The sequence below is a fragment of the Notolabrus celidotus genome, chromosome 1 (genome assembly GCF_009762535.1).
Source record: "Notolabrus celidotus isolate fNotCel1 chromosome 1, fNotCel1.pri, whole genome shotgun sequence".
In the NCBI taxonomy this organism is placed as follows: Eukaryota; Metazoa; Chordata; class Actinopteri; order Labriformes; family Labridae; genus Notolabrus; species Notolabrus celidotus.
Window position 1 is genome coordinate 1,049,623 of NC_048272.1, and position 20,525 is coordinate 1,070,147.

At 42.5% G+C, this 20,525-nt stretch overlaps 2 protein-coding genes across 4 annotated transcripts in view; one reads left to right on the top strand and one right to left on the bottom strand.

Moving 5' to 3' along the window:
• pusl1 (pseudouridine synthase like 1) overlaps nt 1-5,784 on the top strand; it is a 31,936-nt gene extending 26,152 nt beyond the window's left edge. For 2 of the 3 annotated variants that reach the window (XM_034680298.1, XM_034680282.1), the window contains 2 exons: nt 578-740; nt 5,654-5,784. In XM_034680298.1, the coding sequence (XP_034536189.1) occupies nt 578-740; nt 5,654-5,688 (198 nt within the window). In that variant the 3' untranslated portion in view covers nt 5,689-5,784. Of the gene's footprint in view, nt 1-577; nt 741-1,175; nt 1,227-5,653 lie in introns of those variants that run through there. The other variant, XM_034680291.1, reaches the window with a different exon arrangement.
• Nucleotides 5,785-5,873: 89 nt separating this feature from the next.
• Nucleotides 5,874-19,227, bottom strand: ddx19 (DEAD/H (Asp-Glu-Ala-Asp/His) box polypeptide 19 (DBP5 homolog, yeast)). Its single transcript, XM_034680271.1, has 12 exons — nt 18,974-19,227; nt 18,428-18,467; nt 16,027-16,116; nt 15,767-15,902; nt 13,322-13,414; nt 13,067-13,169; nt 12,783-12,897; nt 11,111-11,288; nt 10,730-10,967; nt 10,292-10,454; nt 9,341-9,532; nt 5,874-8,094 (listed from the first exon to the last, which is right to left on the bottom strand). Exons 1-12 carry the CDS (start codon nt 19,028-19,030, stop codon nt 8,033-8,035), a joined length of 1,467 nt encoding a protein of 488 aa, XP_034536162.1. The 5' UTR covers nt 19,031-19,227; the 3' UTR covers nt 5,874-8,032.
• Between the last annotated feature and the right edge of the window lie 1,298 nt (nt 19,228-20,525).

The window sequence follows — 20,525 nt, forward strand, 5'->3', positions numbered from 1 at the left end:
ATATATTAAAAATGACATTAAAATTTTAATTTAAAGTGAGTTAAAATAATCTAAGATAGGAAGGCAGTGGCAAATAAAAAAGTCTTAGTCTTTGATTTAAAAGAGGTGAGAGTTGGAGCAGACCTGCAGCTTTCAGGGAGTGTGTTCCAGATATGTGGTGCATAATGACTAAACGCTGCTTCACCATGTTTCCTTCTGACTCTAGGGACTGAAAGCAGACCAGTACCTGATGACCTCAGAGGTCGAGGTGGTTCATAAAGTAGCAGCAGATCAGCCTAAACCATTCAGTGCTTTATAAACCATCAGCAGGATTTTAAAGTCTATTCTCTGACAGACAGGAAGCCAGTGTAGGGATCTAAGAACTGGAGTGATGTGGTCTACGTTCTTGGTCCTAGTTAGGACTCGAGCAGCAGCATTCTGTATGAGCTGCAGCCGTCTGATGGACTTTTTAGGGAGTCCTGTAAAGACCCCGTTACAGTAGTCTAGTCTGTAAAGTATCTGTCATTAAGGCGTTGAGGGTTTTTTGTGATATTTCATGACAAAGGGTAGAAAATGTTTCTTTGGCCCTGGGCTCCAGGTGCGCAGGATGACGGGGGCCCTGGTGGCTGTGGGTCAGGGACGGCTCTCTGTGCCCCAGCTGAAGGAGATACTGGCGGCTCGGGACTCTCTTGCTTACCCACAAGGCCTTGCTGCTCCAGCTCATGGCCTCTTCCTCACCAGAGTGGAATACAGAGAAGAAGGTAAGAGGATGAGTTTTTCTCTCACAAAGCTTGTTTATCAAGGTGATGTAACTGGTAGTGATGTGTGGAAATGAGGCAACAATTGCCATTAAATTGTTTTTAGAAAAAGTTATCAGAATTTATAAAAAGAAAAAAAAAACGTTCTGTTTTCCATGGGTTCAACAATACTTCACCTATTCCATCTTATTCACAAGCTGTTCCAGAGGAAAATGTTACTGCTCAAGGCTTTCTCTTCTAAGCCTCTTCAGACAAAATTCAGATTCTCACTTCAGCCTCATTCAAGTTTCAAATTGTTCTCAACTATTTCTCCTAAAATTCACTAGGAGAAATAGTTGAGACCATGACATGAGTCTTATTTGAGACTTAAATGAGAGATCTCATTAATGGCTAATTTTCTTAAAATATATTTTTGGCCTTTTTGCCTTTATTTGACAGGACAGCTGAAGAGAGACAGGAAATGTGGGGAGTAGTGAGCGGGGGAAGACATGCAGGAAATGGTCGACCGGCCGGGAATTGAACCGGCGACCCCTGTGATGAGGACTGTAGCTTCTGTATGTGGGGCGCTTAGACCACTAGGCCACCAGCGCCCAAAGGAATCCACTCCTTTAATTGTAATAATCTGGATAAATCTGGTCAGCCCTTTTGCGGCCCATATTTTAAATAAATGGTCGGTCATACCTGGAGATATGAAATCTCTATCTTTTGTAATTTCTCTCAAATCCACTAAATCTTTGTGAAGTTGTTTTGTTCCAAACAGACTTGTAAAGGAAGGGCCATACTGTGAAGTCAAAGAAGAGATCATTTCACATCTAAATATCTGATCTTGAAGTGGTTCAAATGTTTTAATGAGAATTGTAAGTTTGTGGACAATTACATTGAAATCTTAATTTTGCAGGGCACTATAAATGTTCATGAAAAGATGAGCTCAGGCTCTTTCTTTGCTCCATCTGAGCTCAACTTGAGACACAAAAACTGAGTCTGACAAAAACAAATGGATGAGGTTAGATTGAGACAATTGAGAGAGCTCCCTGATTTCTCCACCTGAGCTCAAAAGGAGTCACAACACTTGAGAAATACCTGAGAATCATTTCAGATTCTGACCAGATCTCCTTTTGAACTGAAAGGGAGACTAAGCTGAGACTTTTTACAACTTTTTTTTCTGGAGGCAAGAATGAGAAACAGGAGACATAAGCTATAGTCTCATTTTGCTTTCAAACAGATCTCCTTGTTGTCTAGGAGACAGAAATGAAACACTTTTGAGATCTCCTCTCTACATTTATTTTCCCCGTGGATTTTTTAAATTTGCCCTTTATGTTTGCATTAGGTGCTACTTTTAGACGGTAGGAAGAACCAAGACAACATTGACTTTGTCCTGTGTGCTCAAATAATGCACAAAATGCTGTCTTAAGGAAGCAATGTTGTTGACGCAGAAAATCTAGACATATTTTGCTTTCAGGATAAATGAATTATGACCCAGTTTTATTATTACCTCTTTTTTCGTGAAGTAGATAATAACTGTTAATGCGATTTGAATTATGGAACCCTGTCTCAAAAGTAGATTTACTGAAATGTTTGAAATGTTCCTCTTCCTTTTTTTTGCGTGCCAACAGCTGATTTCTGAAATGTATCATTTATACCTGGATCATATTTTAACAACCTTTGTGTAGTTGTGATACTGAAAGGTGCATGTTTTGTAAATTGTGCCTCATTATGTTGGTGTGTCTAATTGAATGTTGCTATAGACACTTCCTATCTCAGAGCGACGCAGAAAAACTAGTCCATGCATTTGTTACCTCCAGGTTAGATTACTGTAACTCCCTCTTATCAGGCTGCCCCAATAAGTCTATGAAATTCGACCAGATTATGTAAACTGCAAATATTATTTTTCCTCCTCATAGGTAAAAAACAAATTTGAAATAGTACTTTTATTGAAAAATGGAAGTAAATGTCTTCTCTTCAATTATTCACTTTGCAAAATCATCCCGCGGGCCGGATTGGAACCTCTGGTGGGCCGGTTTTGGCCCACGGGCCGTATGTTTGACAACCCTGGTTTAGAGCGATCTCCTTTGTCAGGTTCAGTGAAGCCGGATCAGGAAAAGATATCTAGGATATGCTGAACTCGCTTCTTAGTATACCCCTCAAGCCTTTCATGGACTACGCAGTGTACAGTCATGGCCAAAAGTTTTGTAAATGACACAAATATTACATTTTCACAAAGTCTGCTGCTTCAGGGTTTTTAGGTGTTTTTGTCAGATGTTTCTATGGTATAATGAAATACAATTAGAAGCATTTCATAAGTATCAAAAGCTTTTATTGAGAATTACACAGAATTCATGCAATAAGTCAATATTTGCAGTGTTGACCCTTCTTTTTCAAGACCTCTGCAATTCTCCCTGGTATGCTGTCAATCAACTTCTGGACCAAATCCTGACTGATGGCAGTCCATTCTTGCATATTCAATGCTTGGAGTTTGTCAGATTTTGTGGGTTTTTGATTGTCCACCCGCCTCTTGAGGATTGACCACAAGTTCTCAATGGGATTAAGATCTGGGGAGTTTCCTGGCCAAGGGCCCAAAATCTTAATGTTTTGTTCCCCGAGCCATTTTGTTATGACTTTTGCTTTATGGCAAGGTGCTCCATCATGCTGGAAAAGGCATTCTTCATCACCAAACTGCCCTTGGATGGTTGGGAGAAGTTGCTCTCGGAGGACGTTCTGGTACCATTCTTTATTCATGGCTGTGTTTTTAGGCAAGATTGTGAGAGAGCCCACTCCCTTGACCGAAAAGCAACCCCACACATGAATGGTCTCAGGATGCTTCACTGTTGGCAAGAGACAGGACTGATGGTAGCGCTCACCTCGTCTTCTCCGAACAAGCCTTCCTCCAGATGCCCCAAACAATCGGAAAGGGGATTCATCAGAGAAAATGACTTTACCCCAGTCCTCAGCAGTCCAGTCCCTGTACCTTCTGCAGAATATCAGTCTGTCCCTGATGTTTTTACTGGAGAGAAGTGGCTTCTTTGCTGCCCTCCTTGACACCAGGCCTTCCTCCAAAAGTCTTCGCCTCACTGTGCGTGCAGATGCACTCACACCTGCCTGCTGCCATTCCTGAGCAAGCTCTGCACTGGTGGTGGCCCGATCCCGCAGCTGTAACACCTTCAGGAGACGGTCCTGGCGCTTGCTGGACTTTCTTGGGCGCCCTGTAGTGATGTTACGAGATGTGCCGAGGCTTCGAAGCGTGTGTCGAGTAATGGAGGGGGCGTTTCCGTGAAGCGTGTATCGAGGCTTGCTTCATTGAGGGGAGGAGCCGAAAATGATGACGTCCGAAGCCTCGCTGCCCGGCTGTACCATGTGACTGCTTCGGCAAGTGGTTCAGATTTTGCTGCGAGGTTTGACAGCAATATAAACCCCTCAGGCTCCGTTCAAAATGTGGGTGTTTGATGGAGAGTTGCGGTCTGTTCAGTCTTCGGATAGAGTTTTGATAGTTAGACACTAGAGTTTGGACAGCGTTTAGAGAGAGAGAGAGAGAGAGAGAGAGAGAGAGGAGAGAGAGAGAGAGAGAGAGAGAGAGAGAGAGAGATGGTTGAAGATTTAGGAGTGAGAGGAGGACAGGTTAGACGGAGCCAGCTAGAAAGAGGGGAGTTAGGTGCGGACCTGTTGCGACTCTGGTGCGGTCTTGATATAATTGGCCCGGGTTCTAGCCCAGCCTGCAGCTTTTTAATTGCATTTTTCCCCCACTCTCTCCCAGTTTGTACACTGTCCTCTCCTCTATAAATAAAAGGAGTCAAAGCCCAAAAAATATAACTTAAAAAAGAAAGAAAGAGGAGGATTTCCCCTGTGTGGCAAAATTTTGATTTAATAACTCCTAACTCCTAATAACACAAGCATATTCAGTGCCCTCTTCCTAGTTCCACAATCACTTTCACTGTCCTCTGTCTGCTTAAGCCAATTCCATTTTCCTAAAGTGACAGAAAAATATAATTACACAACCTGCCATATCATATGATAATACCATTTTGGGAAAATGTACACACACAGAATACATTCAAAAATATTTGATCATACACATATATGATCATTTATGTACAGAAATTATTTGGTCATACATTTTTTTGTAATTCATAGTCATTCCCATAACAGACACAAAAATTCAATGCATCACACATTATGTGGTTAGGATCCAGCTGCTTGTAATGATAAACCTGGCCAGTAGGTGGTTTCGTGTGCACATGAAGCTTCGAGTAATGAACCCTTTCTTGAACCAATTGGCTCAAGTGGTTCGAAGCCTCATGAGGCTTCATCTCACCATCACTAGCGCCCTGGAGCCTGTTTGGCAACAATTGAACCTCTCTCCTTGAAGTTCTTGATAATTCGATAGACGGTTGACTGAGGTGCAATCTTACTCGCTGCTATAAACTTCCCTGTTAGGCCCTTTTTGTGCAATGCAATGATGGCTGCACGTGTTTCCTTGCAGGTAACCATGGCTAACAGATGAGGAACAATGGTGTCATGCACCATCTTCCTTTTAAAGTGTCCAGTCACTCAATCATGACAGATTGATCGCCAGCCTTGTCCTCATCAACACCCACACCTGTGTTAATGTGTGTGACACCTGTGTGTCATTGAAATGATGTTAGCTGGTCCTTTTGTGGCAGGGCTGAAATGCAGTGGAAATGTGTTTTTGGTGATAAAGTTCATTTTCAAGGCAAAGAGGGACTTTTGCAATGAATTGCAGTTGAGCTGATCACTCCTCATAACATTCTGGAGTATATGCAAATTGCCATTATAAAAACTGAAACAGCAGACTTTGTGAAAATTAATAGTTGTGTCATTCTCAAAACTTTTGGCCATGACTGTAGTTGTTTCAATTCAGACATTCGCCTCTTCCTCAGCTCTTTTTTTTTTTGCCTCCTCAGACCTTCAACTTTCCCAACAAACATCAGAAGAGTAAATTTTCTCCAGTGAAAACTCAGAGGATATATCTGCTTTATTTAACTGTGATTGAACTGTAAATAATAAACTGTTTACCCAAACCTCTTTAGACAAAGATTGTGAAGTTTGGATTTTCACAACAGCATCACTTCATGTTAAAACACATTTCTGCACACACTTGTTCAAATAATCATGAGACAAAAATACAGATGAACATCTATATGTTCTTTAATTCAACATATTAAGAATACATAACTGTGTCCATGAACGCAGCTCAGCTACAGAATACCACACACCTTGAACCTATCACTGTCTACACATGACCTTCAGGTTACAACAGACGACTTGCTTTAAACCTGGTTAGGCAGCGTCACTTGTATGTATACATGTATGAACCGGGTTCTGGTAGATTCTTCAGACATTTATCAAACAAGGTATACAGCCTGTGGAGAGGAGTGTTAGCTTCTACAACCAAAACTGCTTAGTGTGTCCATGGCTCTCGTACAGCGGTATTATTACATTATGGATCAACAAGTGCACACACTCTCATTGATATTGTTTACATCCAAATGTCCAAATAAAACTGCATACATTGATTTTTTTATTTTATTTACCCAAAAGTCTTCACAGACCATTCCTGTGGATTTTCAACACACGCTCACTTGCTTCTTATTTGGCTGCGTCTGCTCGTTGAGTTGATTTCTCAGCAAGTTGCTGGTAAACAGTCCATGAAAACAGGCTGACCACCAGCAGTCTTCTTAGTGCAGGTGGGAGCCGGATGAGGTTTGTACAAAGTTCAAACTGACAAATCACTGCCGTTAATGTTTCCATTATTTCATAAAGACGACCCACTGGCATACAGGAGATCTTAATTCCTGCTCACTGCTTTTCCAAGTGCTGCATCTGTCAAAATTGAACCTCATGAGGAATGTTTTTGCACTTCTTAGAAGTGACAAACTGTCAATAATCCAGTCACACTATTTTTTTTTAAAACCTAAAATTTTAAATATGTACACAAGTACATGTTTTCTATCCATGCGACCATGTTGGAGCAACACAGTGAATCTGATTGGCATAGGTCCTCTAGTCAATTCAGCATTTGGTTTCAACAAGATAATTCACACATCCTAAAGACGCCCATAATTCAATATATACTCAAAATTTCAAGTGTTAGCCAGAATATCAAGCCCAATGTCTTAGAATATCAGTAACAAAATCATATGAATATATATAATGCACTTGAGGAAGGCATTTTTTTTTTTTTAAACTCACAATCCTTAAAACAGCACAGTCTGAGTGAAGAATGTAGCTGAGCTTAAGTTGAACTGGAGACCCTGATTAAAAAGAGAGTGTAGGGACAGTGAAACACAGAGGACACTGATCACATCAGACCTTGATGGCCACATTTTAAAGTTAAAAATAAGGTTTTATGAGACAGATGAAGGAACAAAAAGAAGACTTGAAAAATGCTCAACAGTGGCGCTAAGCCTCTCCTGATAATGGCCGTAGTATTGTTTTTGGAAATGATACAAATGAAAAGTGAGATGTGTCGGTGGCTTATGATTGACTTGAGATTAAAACAGAAATATTTAAATATGTCCATGACTTCGAGTTAGTAGTGTATCATCATTCTAGGCAGCCTTTTTTTGGCATTTGACTACACACCCTGACGCTAAAGCTGAGGTTCATTCGGGATTAATTCATGTAATGTGAATACAGGTTTGATAGTATTTGAGAATAGCTATCACAGGTTGATAAGTTTGCATAGACCCTTAAAACCCAACCATCACCATCTCAACAACATAATCTGTTTGATTTAACTACAGCTCGGAACAGCATACCCTAATTCACCCTTTGTACTTTTGGTCAATACAGAGCATAATAAATGCTGTTATTATCAACATGATACAGTTACATTCAAATATTCTGTTTCGTTAAAAATTCAAAACTTTGTGGCACATCATTTTTTTTTTTTGTGGCTCTCAATAGAATGGCTCATAGCATGCCACTGCTATATCCAACACCAGAAAGTGTTTCATTCAATCCACTCGTGTTCAGTGAAACAAGAGTCCACTATGGCTGGTTTAACAGCATCACGATATACACAGGTAGAGCTCAGACTTTATTCAAAGAGGTACGAAGAGTGAATGGGGGTATGTTCCCGAGACTTACAAAAAACACTTGTCTGAGAGGAGACATATCCACGTGTAAACATATACCGTGTCTGTGGTTTTGCTCGTTTCTCCAACAGCTAAAAAATAAAATAAAAGCATAAAACACTGTAGGAGCGTACAGTCCTTGGGGAGCCAACAGGGGAAGGGAGGTCAGGTCGGCGTCCTTCATGCGGTTAACGCCCCTCTCTTTTATCCGGCGATTTTCTCAATTTCATCCAGATCATCTGTGTCTAGTCTTTCGATTTTCTTACCTGTAGATGAAGAAATGTGAGAAGATGATCACTTAAAGCCTTCTGAACTGCATGCTACTTTCCTTTTTAAACTTAAAGGTGACATATCATGCAAAATTGACTTTTTAATGGTACCTGAAATATGTTTCCCTGTCTACAAACCCCCTGAAAATGAAAAGAATCCATTCTGCCCCTGTTCTGATTTCTCCACCTTTCTGTAAATGTGTGCTGAAACCAGCCGTTTCAGTTTTCAGTGTTTTTCATACGTCACAACGCCATCCGGTCTGTAACTGAAGTCAGAGCTCGGAGCTTGTTCAGCCCATAGACTGTATAAAATACAACTCAACCCCTCCTCCGTTTTTCATTACCTGCACACATGTGTGCTAACAAGGAGCTTAGGAGGGAGGCATGCGAGTTGTAGGCTGTCTTAATAAACACAAAGGTCGGTTTGACTCCCCACGTCTGCAGATTTGAAGATCTAGTGGGTGATTTTTATTTATCATTGAAAAGTGCTAGCGCTAGTTAGCATAGCTACATAGCTACATGTTCGTAGCTGTAGCTGTGTACCAAGACACACGTCTACATACTGACAAATAAAACAACAAGTAACACAGAATCTGTGACCAATCCTTCAGAAAGGTCCTGCTGCCTTTCTGGCAGAGGTCGGTTTGACTCCCCACGTCTGCAGATTTGAAGATCTAGTGGATGATTTTTACTTATCATGGAAAAGTGCTAGCGCTAATTAGCATAGCCACATAGCTACATGTCGTAGCTGTAGCTGTGTACCAAGACATACGTCTACATACTGATAAATAAAACAACAAGAAACACTAAATCTGTGACCAATCCTTCAGAAAGGTCCTGCTGCAGGCGCCTCTCCGTCAGGATCAGATTCTGGATCAGATTCAGAGGGTTGAAGTAACGCGGGTCTGTGAGCAGCCGTGTATATTCAGCCAACATGTAAACATTAGATTAACGTGCTGGAGAGCCGAGGCCACATCCACTTCCTGAGGGGGCGTGGTCAGAGAGAAAACAGACTGTTCTGAGGAGGGCTGAAAAAGAGTGTTTTTCAGGCAGACCAAAATCTGATTTCAAAGTGTTTTTTTGAGCATAAACTTTAAAGACATGTTTTGGGGACCTCTTAGACCAATATATATTGATGAAAAAAGCGTGATATGTCACCTTTAAAACAAAGTGTCAACATTTCAAACAGATCAACTGTGTGTTTCTGTAAGAGATGCTTTGTTCACATTGACTGCAGACTTACTGAAATGCTCCTGAATCCTGTTGAGGATGTTCATGCTCATCTTGCTGTCCACCATGTTGATGGCCAGTCCCCTTTTGCCAAACCGACCTGTGCGGCCAATCCTGTGGAGGTACGTCTCGTTGTCTGGGTTACCGTCCTTGTCCACTGGTAGGTCAAAGTTGATCACCACTGACACCTGCTCCACATCAATACCTAGATGGAGTTTAAAAAAAATGTGAACATGGGCTGCTTAATTAGGGCACGAGCAACGATGGTGGCGAAGGCCCTATTGTAACCCTAAGGGTTGTTCTTTCTTCCGCCACTTAAAACGCATTTTTGGACCCCTGGACGTGAATGAAAGCGCGGATATTTTTGCACACTCATCGGGTCTGGTGAAAAAGGAGGCACGGATGGCGTGCTGGTACTGAGGTGCAAGCTAAGAAAAGACTACATGGACTTGTCCTTCCCCCCACTGTCTTACACACTGTAAGATCTGTCTACAATAAGGTGGACGAGCTAACCCAGCACCTGAGGGAATACTGTCAGAGTAGCATCATGCTAACAGAGCTAACACCGGACATGAATGCACATTGGAAGGATTTCACCTGCTGTGGGCGGACAGGATACAGGAGAGCAAGTCTGAACTAACTGGTGAAGAAGGCCAGCTCAGTCCTGGACCCTGTGGAGGTGGTGGCTGACAGGAGGATTATGGCCAAGCTGTCGTCTCTGACAGACATTTCTTTCCTACATATATTCTTGTTGAAATTCTTGTTCTGTACACCTTCTTGTTTGCTGCTGTAACTCCATGAATTTCCCCGTTGTGGGACGAATAAAGGAGGATCTTATCTCTGGGTTTGGAAGTATATATGATAAACAAGACAAATATTATACACCAAAAAAAGGGCTACAATCCCTTCACCTCTGAACCTAGTGTGAATTCAAATATCTGCCTGCTATGATCAAACTCCTTACCTCGAGCACAAACATTTGTAGTGACCAGAACCTTCTCCTTGCCATCTCTGAAGCGTTCGATGACGGCGGCCCTCTGCTCCACCTGCATCTCTCCACTGAGCAGCGCCACTTGATGGCCCTCTCTGGACAGTTCCCCAGCAAGCCAGCCTGCAGTCTTTCTTGTCTGGATGATCAGAGAGAGAGAGAGGGGGGGGTACTGTCACTACTGCAGCAGCTTATGTAACAAAGGTGAAAACACAACAGCCAAAATATCCACTGATTTATATGGAGGCATCTGTCCTGAAAGTGTAGATGAATGAAAAGAGGTATAATTGTAGTATTTTTACACTTTCTGATAAGATCACAGAAGGCAGACTTAAAGGAATCTGTACTTATTTGGGTCCAGAACCATCACTTTAACGCAGATAAGGAGTGCACAAATAGAGTAAAGGGACTCACGTGGCAGAAGATCATGGCCTGAGCGATAGTGATGGCGCCATAGATGTTACACAGAGCTTGGAACTTCTCCTCCTTGCTGTTGCACAACACGTAATATTGTTTGATGGTGTCCAGGGTCTCCTCCTCTCTCTTCAACTTGATGATGTTTGGAGAAGGCACTATGCGCTGGGCGAAGTTCCATACAGTCTCTTCAAACGTGGCTGAGAACAGCAACATCTGGCAGGTTTGAGGCAGCATCCTGTGAGGGGGGAAAAAAGAGGGGATGATGAAAAAGAGTGAATCAGAGGTCAGCAAAGGTCAAGAGCAGTACAAGGCATCAACATTTTGAAATGTGCACATTTAAGAAAACAGAAGGAGTTTTGTTCTTTCTTTTATTCTGACCTCTGAATGCGGATGCTTTGGTCTTGGTGACCCTGTGTGGCAATCATGACGTCAGCCTCATCCAGCACAAACACCTTCATCTTCTTTGGGTCGATGAACCTGAATTTGCCACACCAGTCCAGCATGGTACCAGGTGTGCCAATTACTATCTGTTCTTGCAGCTTGTGGCCCCTTGGCACTAGAACAAACAAAAAAACAACACAAGACAAGACAAGCATTGATCAACATGCTGAGCCTTTTTTAAGTCTACTCGTATGCCTTTATTATTGAGAGGCCAGGACAGTAGATGGAGCATGAAAATGGTAGAGAGTGGGGAAAGACCAGGGGTGCATCACGCTCAGCTGGAAGTGAAGCTGTCAGCAGAGCGTCTTCCCCCTGGTGGCTGGCTGCAGTACAGGTTTATTTTTCATTAGTTATTAGAGTTTAAAAAACGGGGTTTTACTTCCTGGTTTGCTTTGATTCACAGCCGCCGTAGAGGGAAACTTCAAAAGGACACACAGCGGCTTGTGACGCTACGCTGTAGGGCGGAGCTTGTTACCGTGGCAACTACAGAAATTCTGTGGCTTTGCAGGCTCTGGCTGCACAATGGCGGCGCCCAGGAGCGGGATTTTTTTGCTTCAGAACCGTGCACCGGGAAGAGGCGGAGCAACGCTGTCCATTTTTATTTACAGTCTATGGGAATGACGTGCAGCATAGTGTCTGTACATGGGGGACACAATGGACACGGTTACATCATGTTTTTTAATTCTGAATTAAAGTATTCTCCTTCGTGTTTACATGGAAATAGTAATTCTGAATTGAGGTTTACATGGAAAACATGTTTAATGGTCTTTATTCCTCTTAAGGTCTGGGGGTTGGGAAGGGTTCTGATTGGACAGGGACGGGCGTGAAGTATTTACGTCTACCGGAAGAGAACAGACTCCAGTTCCTGCTTCTTTCACTTTCAGTTACAACATGGAAGACCACACAATAAGAACAACTTTCACTTTCATTTTGATTCTAGTTTTGAATAAGCAGCTGGACACAAACATACTGCTTCACTTTCATCAGCTGAGGAGGAGAAGAGAGATAGAGGACCGGAGAAGGGAGGAGGAAGACCGGACTTTGGAGAATCAAAGCCAACGGTTAGTGCAACAGCTGCTCTACCTCAACCTGGAATATGTGCGTCATCGCGACAGGACAAGGGAACGAGCATGAGCAGAACGACCTGAATTAATTCAAAGCAGAATGAACGTATACATGATCGAGGAATTATTCAATTCAGATTTAAAATCAGAATAAACCAGACACTTACATCGGATTTAAGTTTAATTCAGAATGGTCATTCTCATTCTGAATGAGGTGTTTACATGGTCATTTTTAATCTTTTTAAAGAGGATTTAATTTTAATTCTGAATTAAAGAGGAATTAAAACTCTCATGTAAACGTAGCCAATGTAGCATCCTTGTTTATATGAGATTATATGTATTTAAAGTTTTCTTCTGAAGTGTATTAATCCAGTTGTGATAGCTGCTTGTATGAATAATTAATTCTGAATTAAAAAACATCATGTAACCGTGGCCAATCTAACCCCTTGGCTCAACAGGCGCCTTCATAGACGGAGTAATTCAACAAGTCATTAGCATATATGTTACCATACAAATGTAGTGCTGAAAAGGTAAAGCAGACTTACATTTGTTTCCTCTGATGGCGTAGACGAGTTTGACCTCAGGATAGTACTTGCCCATCTGCTCGATTACCTTGCCGGTTTGAAGTGCCAGTTCATAGGTGGGTGACACGCACAGGCACTGATGAAAGAAATTTGAGGAAAACATCAAGTGGCTGTTGCAATATTTTGTTTTTCAAGAGTCAAGTAGAAAGGGACATTCAGATTTTTTCCAGATATATCCCAAGCAGCATGTCACCCATGCCAATTTTGAAAGTAAGGATTTGAAATGGAGCTCTCCAAAAACTCACCTGAGGATATTTGTTTTCAGGATCTACATGACTGAGCATGGCCAGAACAAAGGCAGCCGTTTTCCCTGTTCCTGACTGTGACTGTGCAATCAGATTCTGTGGACTACAAAGACAAAGAATTACATTAGCAGACAAAAGTTGGTAGAGTAGTTATTGTTGTATTGTTGATCTATAAAAAAAAAGAGATGTGATCCCTGTTTAAACTCCAGGGCTCCCTCATGAGACACATTTCTATCCAGTACTAAGTATACTCACGGTCCGGCCAGCATCATAGGTAAGGCAGTCTCCTGGATTTTGGACGGCCGATTGAAACCCATGCCGTATACACCCTGAAGTAGCTGTGGTTTGCTGCAAACATAACAGAATAAAATGATGTCACCTACTTTACCCGTGTACTGTTCAGTGAGGCCTTGGTGGTTCAGAGAAAACAAATTGGCTCAAAATGTGAAGTATAGAAACTAAGCAGAAATGAGAGCTGTTCTATAGAGCAGGGGTATTCAACTAAAATCCCAAGAGGTCTGAAACATCATAATGTCTAACTATGTAGTGTAATATACTGTATCTGCATTTAATAATAGTTTAGTTTACTAAAGTCAAATTCCTTGTGTGTTCAAGCATACTTGGCGAATAAAGCTGATTCTGACTGTCAACTTAAATGAATTCAGTGCAATTCAATAACTTTTGAAAATAATATTTAAACCAGGGTTTCCAACTTTGAGTGTTTGACAGGAGAGAGATTTTTAAGACATGGACTTTTATCACACTTGCATTTAAAGCTGGGGTTGGTAATCAGATTTAGATCCACTTTTTGTTATACTGGTTAAAATTATCTTTATGTCCTGATGGTAATCAATACATAATGTGTTCTTAAAAAAGAGCGAAGAAAAGCTGCTATCTACAGCCGGAGTAAACCTGGGAAAACACCAACCAATCATTGTTTTTAGGTGCCAAAATTTTAAACCATTCAAATCCTGTCCTGCTGTTCTGCCCGCCTCCTGCAGAGCGTACATTTCCCCAGCGTGCACTCCGAGACCCCGTCCCCTGCCTCTGCTTCCTCTGACTCTACTGACTGCCCCTCTCGCTCGACCTCGGGCCTGTCCCCTCTGACCTGATGAGGTTGCTTTGCTCAGGACTGTAGTCCGGATCAGAGTCTAAAAAACGGTCACTGTCGGCCGTGATCACGCCAACCAACAAAGCAACAATCAATGTTTGAATGAATGAAGAACTTCTCCTCTTGTCTCTCCTCTCTCCCGCTCACACACTCTACACCTCTCCTGATGCCTTCACTGACTGTCAACACTGTAGGAAATAAGAGCATCTACACTGAACAGGTTTAACAAACAGTAGAGCTGTTACAGTATTATATATGTGTTATAACTTTTCTCCTGATATCGTGTCACCAGTACAACTGGATAATGCTAGCATGACAGTTGTGAGTACTAACAGCAGCCATGTTTGTTTGTGTTTTTAACTTTCACTATGAGAATGTTTTGGTGAGGACCGGTTTTGAATCAGTCACCATCATATGGTCATGAATCAGCGGCGCTCGTGCATGTGAGCGGGGGCGTCGTTTTGGAGGAGCTCCGAGGGAGGAGGGGAGGGGTTAGCCAGAGTCCTGAGGAAATGCTACATTCAAATTCATGCTAGTTTTCCGAGACTGCCAACCCCAGCTTTAATCAAGTGCACTTATTGATCACACAGGGTTGAACAGAAGAATGATCAGTGGTGTACTCTGGCTGCTTCGAGGGGTAGGGGTGAGGAACATAGAATAGTCCTCCCTTTCAGACCTGATACCCAAAATTTAGGATTCATTTAAACATGTTGAAGCAGAGAGGGGTCTGGGGGTCCCAGGACACTTTGAGGATTTAACTCTTAATTATCTGAATTCTGGTGAATATTTATGTGATCATTTGTGCTGGAAATGTAATTATGAAAAAGGAAAACATAAAATGATTGATACATAAATAACAAATCCCTGAGAGAAGTTTACATTCCAGTAACAGGGGTCCCAATCATTCAGGACTCACTTCAGGTCTGAGTGTGTCTGTTTGTTAAAAACCTTCATGTTTTGTCTCATGATGGCATTTTACGTTGACTCTTTTAATAAGTGCCACGGTTTCTGAACTGGAGATATGCTGGCTTAACTCTCCCAGTGGTGAGTATGAACAGAGATGAGTCTGTCCAGTCTGAATTAAATGCTCTATTTTCTCTGCACACTTTTCTTTTATGGAGAGGGTCACTAGTTCCTTATTTTCTAAACTTTCTCCAGCACAGTCGTCTGTATCGCTCCATTTCTCCCTCTCACTCCTCTGTTTATCTCCTTTTTTTCTCTCATTTTATCACTATCTTTCCTTTTCTTTCCACCATCCTTTCCAGTGTAAATTGCCTCAAACTCTCTCATCTGTCTGATCTGTATAGTCCTAATGTTTAATGCCCGGAATGCACAGATTTGATTGGCTGAGTAGTATCACGTGGGATGTCTTAACTCGCATGCAATTGGTCTGTACCTTTCCTTTGCTGCTAAACCACTACAATAAAGACTACAAAAGCTGAGCTGGTTAAAACAGAAGCGCCCGTCAGACTTTAATTCAGAACCTTCTGTTTTGGCTGTCGGTCCGGGTCCGTATGGGACAGCTTCTGGGTCCGGACCCAGAAGAGTACATCTAATGGACCATGAGATAGTTGAGAGAGATCACTTACAGCCGCAATTCCTCAAAGGACTTGACAGAGTACAGCGGCGAGTTGGGATCCTTCTGAAGAACTTCCACTTGATTTGTATTGTTGACGAGATTATTTCTGATGAGCTTGTTCAGTAATGACTGCGCTGCTTTGTCATCTGCAAAAAAAAGACACGTTGGAAGAGCTGTTAAAACACCAATAGACACATTATCTTCTTAACAGACAAGAAAATCAGACAGCAGTAGAAGGTTAAATCAGAGAACATAAAAAAAACTGCCAACCTTTGTCATCGTCTTCTGTGGACTTGTTTTCTCCCTCTGCTTCTGTCTTTGCAGCTGCACTACCCGAGTCTGTTGCGTTTGAAGTTGTGCCTGGAATGATAAATTCATTTATACATAAAATTTGCAGTGGTGGAAAGTAACAGAGTAAATCTACTTGAGTACTGTACTTAAGCACATTTTTGGAGTATCTGTAATTTACTTGAGTATTATTTTTGGGGGGGACTTTTTACTTTTACTCCACTACATTTAGAAGACAGTTCTTTTGCTTTTTACTCCACTACATTTCTATCAGTGCTCTAGTTTCTCACTACTTCAGCTTTGAAGTCAGCTCATGATTTTGTTCTCTTTTCTGAAATCTGATCCCACGTAGTGTTCATTTTGGCATTTACAACACTTCCAGGATCCCGGACATCGGCCGCACATCGGCCGTGTATTTCATCTCCTCCTCTCTATTCTTCATGTAATCATGTCTGTATGATAAACAGCAACATGTATCAGCTGTAGATTAACATAACACGCTCTGAAACTCTGTGGAAAAGTAAATAGAGATCGTAGCCTTTCAGCAGCAGACTGAGACTCCCCCCCTGCATGAGACTGTGGGGTCCCTGAGCAGCTCCTTCAGCAGCAGACTGAAGGCTGATTTATACTTCTGCATCGAATCGACAGTGTAGCCTACGCCGTAGGTCTGCGTAGCTCCCGTACCTACGCAGAGGCCTACGCACGTAGCTGATGTGCACCTCCTCCAAAATGTAACTACGCGTAGAGCCGACGCGGACCGCAAGCCCTGTGATTGGTCCGCTCGACAGCTTTGTCTTTCCCGCATTTACAACACTTCCGGGAGCCCGGACATCAGCCGCACATCGGCCGTGTATTTCATCTCCTCCTCTCTATTCTTCATGTAATCATGTCTGTATGATAAACAGCAACATGTATCAGCTGTAGATTAACATAACACGCTCTGAATCTCTGTGGAAAAGTAAACAGAGATCGTAGCGGACCGGAAGCAGGCGACCGGCTATCAGAGAGACCGCACTGCCCTCAGGCGTTTCGGCGGAGAATTGCTGCGCGACACGGACACACCGACGCACAAGTATGTGGGGCTCATGTCCGCATCAGCCCCTGCTGCGTAGGGGAGACGCAGAAGTATAAATCAGCCTTTAAGCAGCAGACTGAGACTCCCACCCTGCATGAGACTGTGGGGTCCCTGAGCAGCTCCTTCAGCAGCAGACTGAGACTCCCACCCTGCATGAGACTGTGGGGTCCCTGGGCAGCTCCTTCAGCAGCAGACTGACTCGGGGAGTCCACAGGATGCGTGTGCGCCGCGTTACGGCTGCGACACGGCTCTGCTCCGTCCCGGGGCTTTCGCCCTGGTCCATAGGATGCGTGTTTGGAGCGGCGCGCACTCCGGAGCAGGAAACTCAAGATCCCTCGAGAACTCCAAAACGCGCGAGAACAACACAGTATAAACTTTTCCTCGTCCATGGTGTCGGATATCTTTTGAGACTGACGTCTGGCCCGATGCCACAGGTTATGACGTAATGTTGAAGAAGTGGTGAAATTTACGATCTTGTGTTTGCACATGGTGTTTATTTTGAAAGTGAGTGGATGTTGCATACGATCCTCGTGCCTGACTTCCGGGATAGTTTGATCATTTCTGTGTCGATTGACGCGTGCTGGGCGCGGGGAGCGGCGAAAATACACTCCCCGCGTATCTCTGGCAGAGCGGCGCGGCGGAACGCTCCAGAGACGGAGCTGAGACGCGCCGCAGCGCGCCCTGTGGACTCTAGAGCATTGACTTGAATGGGAACCTATTTGCTGCGACGTGCGCGGCGCAGCCGTAACGTAACGCGACGCATCCTGTGGATCTTGGGCTTGAGACTCCCACCCTGCAGGACGGAGCGCTACCGCAGGTCCTTCATCCCATCTGCAATCAGACTGTTTAACACCAGCACTGCTGTGTCCCGTTAATCAGCTGTTCTCATCTTTCATTCCACTACATGGAAGTTACTATGTGACTTGGCACATTCACAAATAACTACTGTATCCATCTGAATCACACTGTTCTTCATACTGTGTATGTTTGTTTTTAAATAACCTGGTGCAATTTTTATCTGTGCAATAACTTACCATATCTATTTATCAGATAGAAGTGTACATAGTGTGTATATATCTGTAATAGTTGCCATATTTTATTTTATTTTATTTTTACTTTATTTTACTCTTGTCATTGCTATTATTATTGTTATTGCTGCTGTAACAAAGGATTTCCCCCAACAGGGGACAAATAAAGAATAACTCTCTAAGCTGTGTATTTTGTCCATCACTGACAATTAGCATCCCAAAAACACATTTTGAATATTAGTTGGATTCTATACATGAAGCTGCTGCTTCAAACACTTACCATTTTCTTCTGGTTTCTCTTGTATCTGTAGACTACCAATCTGTAAAAAGAAAAAACAACAAAGTTGTGCGACAGTTTATGAGTTGTTTGAATGAAAAAAGAATGTTTAAAAGTATGAGTCCACACTAAAACAAGTGTTGCTATGTCTTAATTGATCCCTGAAGGCTATTAATGATAACTAAGTCATGTCTACTTTATATTCAGAGTTCTATTTTAGCCTGTTTCACATTTGCTTGTTAGCCTGTTAGCTGCGGAAGCTAGTAACTCAGTAAGCACGCAGTGTCTGAACTCAAGCTAGCTCACTTAGCTTTCATGACTACCTGAAGCTACCCGGTGCTTTCGTTTTTAAGCCGTTACGTGCGTCACTATGACAGACATTTAATGTAAACACTTATTTCATTACCGGCTCTGTCAGATAACCATTTAAACAACAGGACATGTAGATTAGCATTATATGTCCCCCTTTTCATTGTATCAGAACAGGCCAACGCAGCCAATAAACATGCTAACAACACGTTAGCTGGTGTTGCGTAAGTTAAGGTTTACCGATTCCGCCGCGGCTTCTTGTTCGTCCACTGCCTGGGCCCAGGAGTCCGTTGCCATTGTGAGACAATTTCTTCTTTAGTGATTTAAGAGATTTAAAAACTCGTCTGGGAACACACGCCTGTGGTTACGAGTCCGTAAAGAGAACGTGAAAGTAGCTATTTTCGACAATGGCGTGCCGAAACAGATTCTGGACCTCTGTGCAACCCTTCAAATGTCCGGGTAGCACACAAGTGACAGTGGGCGTAGTTCCTAGCTTGCTTCCTGATTGTCAGAATCAGAATCAGCTTTATTGGCCAGGTATGCTTGAACACACAAGGAATTTGACTTTGGAAAACTGTGCTCTCTTTGTACAAGGCATAAGAATAAGACCTACAAATAAACATAATAAATATAATAACAATAACATCAGCTATAAATACAAAAGAACAACAAATAGGCATGATTAATATGTACAGGCTAAAATAATACAGGCACTACTGGGAAAATTAGAATATCCTGAAAAAGTGCATGCATTTCTGTAACTCAACTTTAAAGGTGAAATGTACATATTATATAGACAAACAGTATGTGAATCAATATATTTCAAGCTTTTATTTGTTTTGATTTTGCTGATTAGGACTTGCAGCTTCAAAAAAACTCAAATTCAAAAACTCTGAAAATTAGAATATTGCTTGAAATCAATAAAAAAAAGGATTTTAAATACAAAAATGTCAGGCCTCTGATAGTAAAATCTTGCATCTGTACTTAGTACTTGGTTGGGGCCCCTTTTGCAAGAATGACTGCCTTCATCCGGCGTGGCATGGATGCTACCAGCTTGTGGCATATCTCAGGTGTTATGGAAGACCAACATGCTTCAATCGCGGCCTTGAGCTCTTCTTTATTGTTTGGTCTCTTCCCGTTCAGCTTTCTCTTGGCAATGCCCCACAGATTTTCTATGGGGTTCAGGTCAGGTGAGTTTGCGGGCCAATCAAGCACAGTAATCCCATGGTTGTTGAACCAGGATTTTGTACTTTTGGCAGTGTGGGCAGGTGCCAAGTCCTGCTGGAAGATGAAGTCAGTATCCCCATAAAGCTGGTCCGCTGAAGCAAGCATGAAGTGCTCTAAAATGTCCTGGTAGACCGCTGCGTTTATGCTGGACTTGATAAAGCACAGAGGACCAACACCAGCAGCTGACATGGATCCCCAAGTCATCACAGACTGGGGACACTTAACACTGGACTTCATGCATCTTCTATTGTGCATCTCTCCGGTCTTCCTCCAGACTCTGGGACCTTTGTTGCCAAATGAGATGCAAAACTTTTCTCTGGCCCAGCTAAGGCGCCTCTGGCGTTGCTTGCTCGTGAGGAGCGGCTTGACAAGAGGAATTCGACATTTGAAGCCCATGTCACTTTTTGCCTTACCTAAAGAAGAAGAAAGAAGAAACACACCCAATAAGACACTTTTGAGTAAATCAAAACCTATTTTAAACTATTTCTACAATTTCAGAGTTTTGAACCCAAATCCTGCAAAACACTACTATGGTATCCCTTTAGGTGGCGTCAAAACTTTCTAG